Here is a 6,100-nt window from a genome sequence, read left to right on the forward strand (position 1 = left end):
TGCGGATATCTGGATCCGCATATACAACTGCAAACTTATTCTTCAGCGAGCTCTTAGAGCTTCACTACCACTTGCAAGAAGGTTGTACGGGTTCATGTGGATTATTATCTGGTATGGCTATGAGGATGCAGGCCAAATATGATAAATATTGGGGGGATGTTGAGAAAATAAATAGATTACTTTTTGTGGCTGTGATCCTTGACCCCCGATATAAGTTGGCCTTGATAGAATTTTGGGCAAATTCCACAATGGGGGCAGTGAAGGCTGCACGGTTTATTACAGCGTTTAAACAAGATCTTGATGACTTATATTCTCACTACAACAATATTGGTCAGCCTTCATCCGCAGCGGGCACCTCACACTCGAGGCTGACACCTCTATTCGATGACCGTAGCTCAGATGACTCATCCAATCCACCTCGTCGAGGTTATACTATAATGAATCAGTATCATCAGCTCATTGCAACGAGGAATATTATGTAGTGTACTTCTGAGATTGAACGGTATTTTATGGAAGAGGTCGAGGCACCTAGCGAGTCATTTCAGCTTCTAACTTGGTGGAAGGTTAATTCTACCAAGTATCAGATCCTTTCTCGTATTGCTCGAGATGTGATGGCCATTCCAATCACTACGGTTGACTCTGAGTCAGCATTTAGCACTGGAGGTCGAGTTTTGGATTCTTACCGGAGTTCATTGTCACCGTCAACTGTGGAGGCCCTCGTTTGCACACAGAATTGGTTGAGTGATACGCCCATTGGACTAGATACCATTGGCTTTGATGCTGATAGCTATAAGCTTGAATCGGGTAACTTTGTTCGAGTATTTCAATTCTTTTATTTAATTCTTTTTATAATTTCATAAATCTATTAACCTTATACTTTTTATGATTTCATAGATATAATTATGAACCCTAGCATACTTGCCGATAACTGATACTTGGAGTGGCTAAGTTGATAAACTCACGATTAAAAAATGGAAGGTGAGAAATAATATACATTTTTTTCTGAATCATTTTTTTTCTGAATCATTTTTTTTCTTTTTATTGATTGTGACTTTTATTTTAATTTCAGGTATCACCAATGACAAACCACGATGTATTGAAAGATGTTTTGGAGCACCTCTTTATTGGAAGATGTTTTCATTTTGGTATTGGAAGATGTTCGGAATAGCATTTAAACTATTATCAATGTTTTGGACAATTGTATAAGAGTTTTTTAAACCTGTAATATATATACATATAATACATATAATACATATAATACATTAAGAGTTTCTTAAAAAAAATGATATATATACATATAATGTATTATATGTATATATATCATTTAAAAAAAAAAAAGAAAAAGAACTCGGAATCGGAATCGGGCGGACGTCGGAGCCCGATTCCGATCAGAAGCCGTCGGAGCTCCGATCGGAGTTCGGCCTCCGAACTCCGATCGGAAGCTATCGGAACTCCGATCGGAACTCCGAACTCCGAACTCCGATCGGAGTCGGACTCCGACTCCTCCACGGAGTCGGAGTAAACTTCCGGTTCCGACTCCAGTCGGAGTCGGAGGTCGGAATGGGCAATTCCGACTCCGTCGGAGTCGGAGCCCAGCCCTACTCGTTACTCTTCGGCCCAAGCACAACCATATTTTCTTTGGGCAACTTTTCTTTTTTTCACAATTAAGTTTTTGAAATGATTGATTTGGATTTAGAAATAAAATGAGATGGTTTTAGATAAAAGTTAAAAAATTGAATAAAATATTATTTTTTAATAATATTATTATTTTGATATTTGAAAAAATTGAATTGGTATTTGAAAAAATTGAATTGTCTATTATATTTTGTATAAAAATTTAAAAAAGTTGTAATGATGAGATACTAGAAAAAAATCTAATTGCAAGCACAACTATATATGTATTAATATGTATACAAATCTAATATGATTGGTCAAAAATTAAATTTTATTGAAAATAATATTAATTTAAATTTTGAATATGAAAGAATCAATATTGGTACGCAGATTTGTAAGCGACTTTATTTATATATAGCAAAACTTGAGATACTATTTGAATCCAAATGAGCTATAATGAAAAAACCACACATTGAAGTGGTACCACTCCATATACATCTCTATATATAAGTCTCAATAGTCTGGAAAAGCAAGCATTTGATTGGGTCCATTGATACTATGGCATGCTGCATGCATGCATGTACTTATTCATCTCAAACTGTATACATAGTGAGATATCTATCAAACCAAGACTACGTACGTAACAAACAGGCTGCAATTAGCTAGCGTATTATATAGGAAATATGATCACTTGACATACTTTACAAACCATTGTAACAGGTCCTGATGGGCCTCCTCGGCAGACTTCACGGCGCCATCGTCTTCATCATCGTACCTGGTTGTCCAACCATGCATGACTTTCGGAAATATCTTAACATAGCTATCCACCTGAGAAAAATCAAAGATTATCATTTCATGCATGATTACTGATCGTGTTGAATTCAAAAACTGGAAAAGGATCGATGCATGCAAGCATGAGGTACGCGGTTATTGTAAGAATGCAGGGTCATCCTGTGCTACTATTTGTTTCAAGAGGCTACGGTTGTCATGAAGACAAAGCAGAACATTATAACATGCCAGACAAATGAAACTTGAAGCTGAAGATCAGATCATCTGCTATTATATATTCTGCTTGGCAATCCTTAATTTAGGAGCACTGCAAAAGAAAAGGGACCAAAAGATATGATCTTCCTACCTCAGGTTTGGTACTTAGGACCTGTTCAAACTGTTTCAAGAGTTCGGGTGGAGCCATTTCGTCAATCTCAGCTCCAAGTACCGCAATTGGAACCTTAACAGCTGAAATTAATGAATTCCAAACATTGACCATTAAACTATGACACATTTGCTAATTTGGTTAACGAAATTGGCAATGATGGATTTGCAAACAACTTCAGGGTAGAAATATCAGTACCAGTAGTACTGGAAAAGAAATGATTTCAAAAAGCTGGGAAAATGATTGTGACATAGGCCAAGATGAGACATCAAGTAAGATTAAACCATTGTAAATCAATCGGTATGCTACTAGCAAATAATTAACCTCCTTTGACCGCCACAGAAAGGAAAAAGGCAGCTTATAGCTTATAATATCAGGTGCTTTTGAGCAAAATGAAATATTCAAATTGGAAGAGTAAAATGAGGGATAGAAGTTCTTTTCCGAGGGTGTTTCGAAGGCACTTTTTTAAGTTTTTTTTTTTCCTTGGCAAAAGTAAGTTCTGGCATTGCAGATTAACGATCGATCTAGTACTGAAAACAAATACATAGTTCTGGAACATTTAAGCATTGGAATCCATACCCTTGATATCATCCACAGTGACAATATAAGGATGCAATATCACAGCAGCCTGAATAAGTTCATTCTTGGCAAGTTGAACCACGACCTTAGCTGAGAAAACAAACGTACAAAAGTCCATAAATCAGCCTCTTCCCGAACCAGTAAGAAGCTACTTGAAGAACTTACATTGTCTATAATGGTGGGAGGGTAGGCCAGGGGAGTGACTACGAAACTATGACTCTATGCAATAAAAAAAGAAAGAAGGGAAATTAAAAGAGGGGGAACATAAAAAACTTACCACCCCAGCAAAAACCTGCAGCCCCAACTGCAGAAACACCTTTACTTTTTACAGCTTCAATCACTGGCTTTGCCTCCTCAAATCCCTTATCCTATTAAAATGAAACAGAGCTTCACGCACTCATGAAAGTGCATTATGAAATTTATGTAGCAATTATTAATTAGTAGATGGCTGCAGCCTGCAATAATATTGGGGTCACCAATACTAACATAGTAACATGGTCGCAAAAGGTGGATGTAGCCAGCTAGTTCAAAATTCATCAAGTATATATGAACCATCTGTTGCTTTATGCAATGACAATAAAGAAGTTATGCAGCAGAATCCACAAATATTTCAGACAGCCCTGGGAATTAATTTATCCCATGGAAATCCAGTAGTGGATTCAAGTTTCACAAAAGGGTCCTCTGCAACAGAGAGAATTATAAACAATTTCCACAAGGATTACAGTCTAAAACCCACCGTTCCATGATCCTTAATCCAAACTGGTAGAGGTCGATCAGCATTTTCGAACGAAAAGGGATCTCCATGTAGGAAATCAGGGACCACCACATAAAATCCAGCTGCTGCAACCTTGTCTGCGAGCTTCCTTTAATGTATAAAGCAGCTGACATTAGTTTTCACAAAGGCAAAAGTTGGCAATTAGACTAATCTATTGCACTCGTTTTCTAAAACCCAAAAAAATATCTTAACCCAAATTATTTCATACTATTCACAGGATTCTAAGCTACCTAACTGATACTGCAAAACCTGTTAACTAAGGTTAGCAGAAAATATATGGTAATTAGCCATACCTCAATTTTGGAGCTTCATAGCCTGCAGGACAAGTCAAACATGTAGAGTTAGAAGTTGAAAGGGCAATAAAAGATTATAGCTTATGATTTTGTGGCAGGTACAAATGGACACGATGTCTATTACTTGTTCAACAAGAATCCAGCACTAAAATCTCATTTTCATATCTTACCGAGTCCAGAACAGAAAAAGGAAGAAGCAAACAACCGTATTAGAACGGAAAAGATTATAAACAACTAGCACAAACACCAATCATCAGGAAAGTATTCCAGGTTTTCGTAGCAAAATCAGAGATTTCTGAAGATGGAATTGAAATCGTTGACCACTCTCTCTCTCTCTCTCTCTCTATTCCAATTAAGACGGTAAAGTTTTTACGTTTTTTTTTTTTTTTTTTTTGCGCACGCTCGACGCAACTCTGTCTCCTCTGTGCTCCGAGTCGTTGAGCGATCGTGTTCGTCAAGAGTACCGAGTTGAAGATCGAGAAGGCTCGGGAGAACACTGATCTTCGCTGCAAAAGTCACCACTCTACTGGGGTGAACACCCGCACTGGAGCAAAAAATACACTTCAACATCTTTTGGACGGAACCTTATACGTGAATTGTTTTGGCCTCTTTTCTTCAAATTATGTCGCTGTTATTATATATATCGTTCAATGGGTTTTCAGTCCTCCTTTTGGGAGGTAAGATGTCTGGAACTGAAAGAAGGATATTGTCGCGGCCAGTTGAATATTTCATCACATCAGAAATGAACTGTACTGGATCCGACTTCGGACAGAGGATGTGAATCTCGACATGTACCAATAAATTTCTAATGAATCTTCTTCCTCTTTCCCTACCACTGGGAATACCACGTTTACCGAAAATGGCAATAAATAAATAAAAGTACTGCCAATATCAGGGAAAATAGAACGAAAAAGTGCAGAGGGAATTAAATGATAAATGTGATGAAATATGTGTAGGTACCAAATATGTCGGAGATGAGAATAATGGCAAGCTCGGAATCGGAGGAACCAGAAACGTAGGAAGGTAAGCCATCGAGCTGTTCAACATGGCCAAAGCCGGCGCTAGGATCTAGTGTTGGCGGGTTGGAGCAGCACTGGGGACCTGACATTGTTTCTATTACCTTTGATCAGTCAAGGAACGCAAGTCTTATATTGTTTTGAACACTAAACTCACCGAATGTGGGTCCGAATTTGTGTCCCCATTCAAAATTTCTTTTTCTTTTCTTATTTATTTATTATAATTTAAGGATTAAAAATATTTTTTTTAAAGATATTGTGAATTAACTTTTAAAAAATATTTAAAAATATAAAAATAATCATAATAATAAAATAAATTTCTTTTAAAAAAAGTGAAAAAGTTTTCTCGAATTCGATAAAAAGAAAAATCTAATAGTAAGCGATTCTGCGCATCAATATGTGTATCCATCCAATGTGGTTGATCAAAAAGTAAATTTTATTAAAAGAGTTTTGCTACGTACAAGCAAAATCGCGTACTAATTTATATATCAATACTGATTTTTTCATATTCAAAATTTAAATTAACATTATTTTCAATAAAATCTAATTTTTTATCAATTATATTATATTGGTGTAGTACGTAATTATATTTGTAACTAGATTTTTCTTTATTAAAAATAGTAATATTAAAAGTATCAGTATTAATATACAGATTGGTAAGTAAATTTAC

At 36.2% G+C, this 6,100-nt stretch overlaps 1 protein-coding gene across 1 annotated transcript; it reads right to left on the reverse strand.

Annotated features, from left to right (window-relative positions):
- Nucleotides 1-2,068: 2,068 nt before the first annotated feature.
- On the reverse strand, nucleotides 2,069-5,566 carry LOC122274517 (endo-1,3;1,4-beta-D-glucanase-like). The gene is made up of 7 exons (XM_043083554.1): nucleotides 5,375-5,566; nucleotides 4,415-4,436; nucleotides 4,083-4,209; nucleotides 3,624-3,714; nucleotides 3,347-3,436; nucleotides 2,750-2,850; nucleotides 2,069-2,442 (listed from the first exon to the last, which is right to left on the reverse strand). Exons 1-7 carry the CDS (start codon nucleotides 5,520-5,522, stop codon nucleotides 2,302-2,304), a joined length of 720 nt encoding a protein of 239 aa, XP_042939488.1. The 5' UTR covers nucleotides 5,523-5,566; the 3' UTR covers nucleotides 2,069-2,301.
- Between the last annotated feature and the right edge of the window lie 534 nt (nucleotides 5,567-6,100).

This window comes from Carya illinoinensis, chromosome 1 (genome assembly GCF_018687715.1).
Source record: "Carya illinoinensis cultivar Pawnee chromosome 1, C.illinoinensisPawnee_v1, whole genome shotgun sequence".
NCBI lineage: Eukaryota > Viridiplantae > Streptophyta > Magnoliopsida > Fagales > Juglandaceae > Carya > Carya illinoinensis.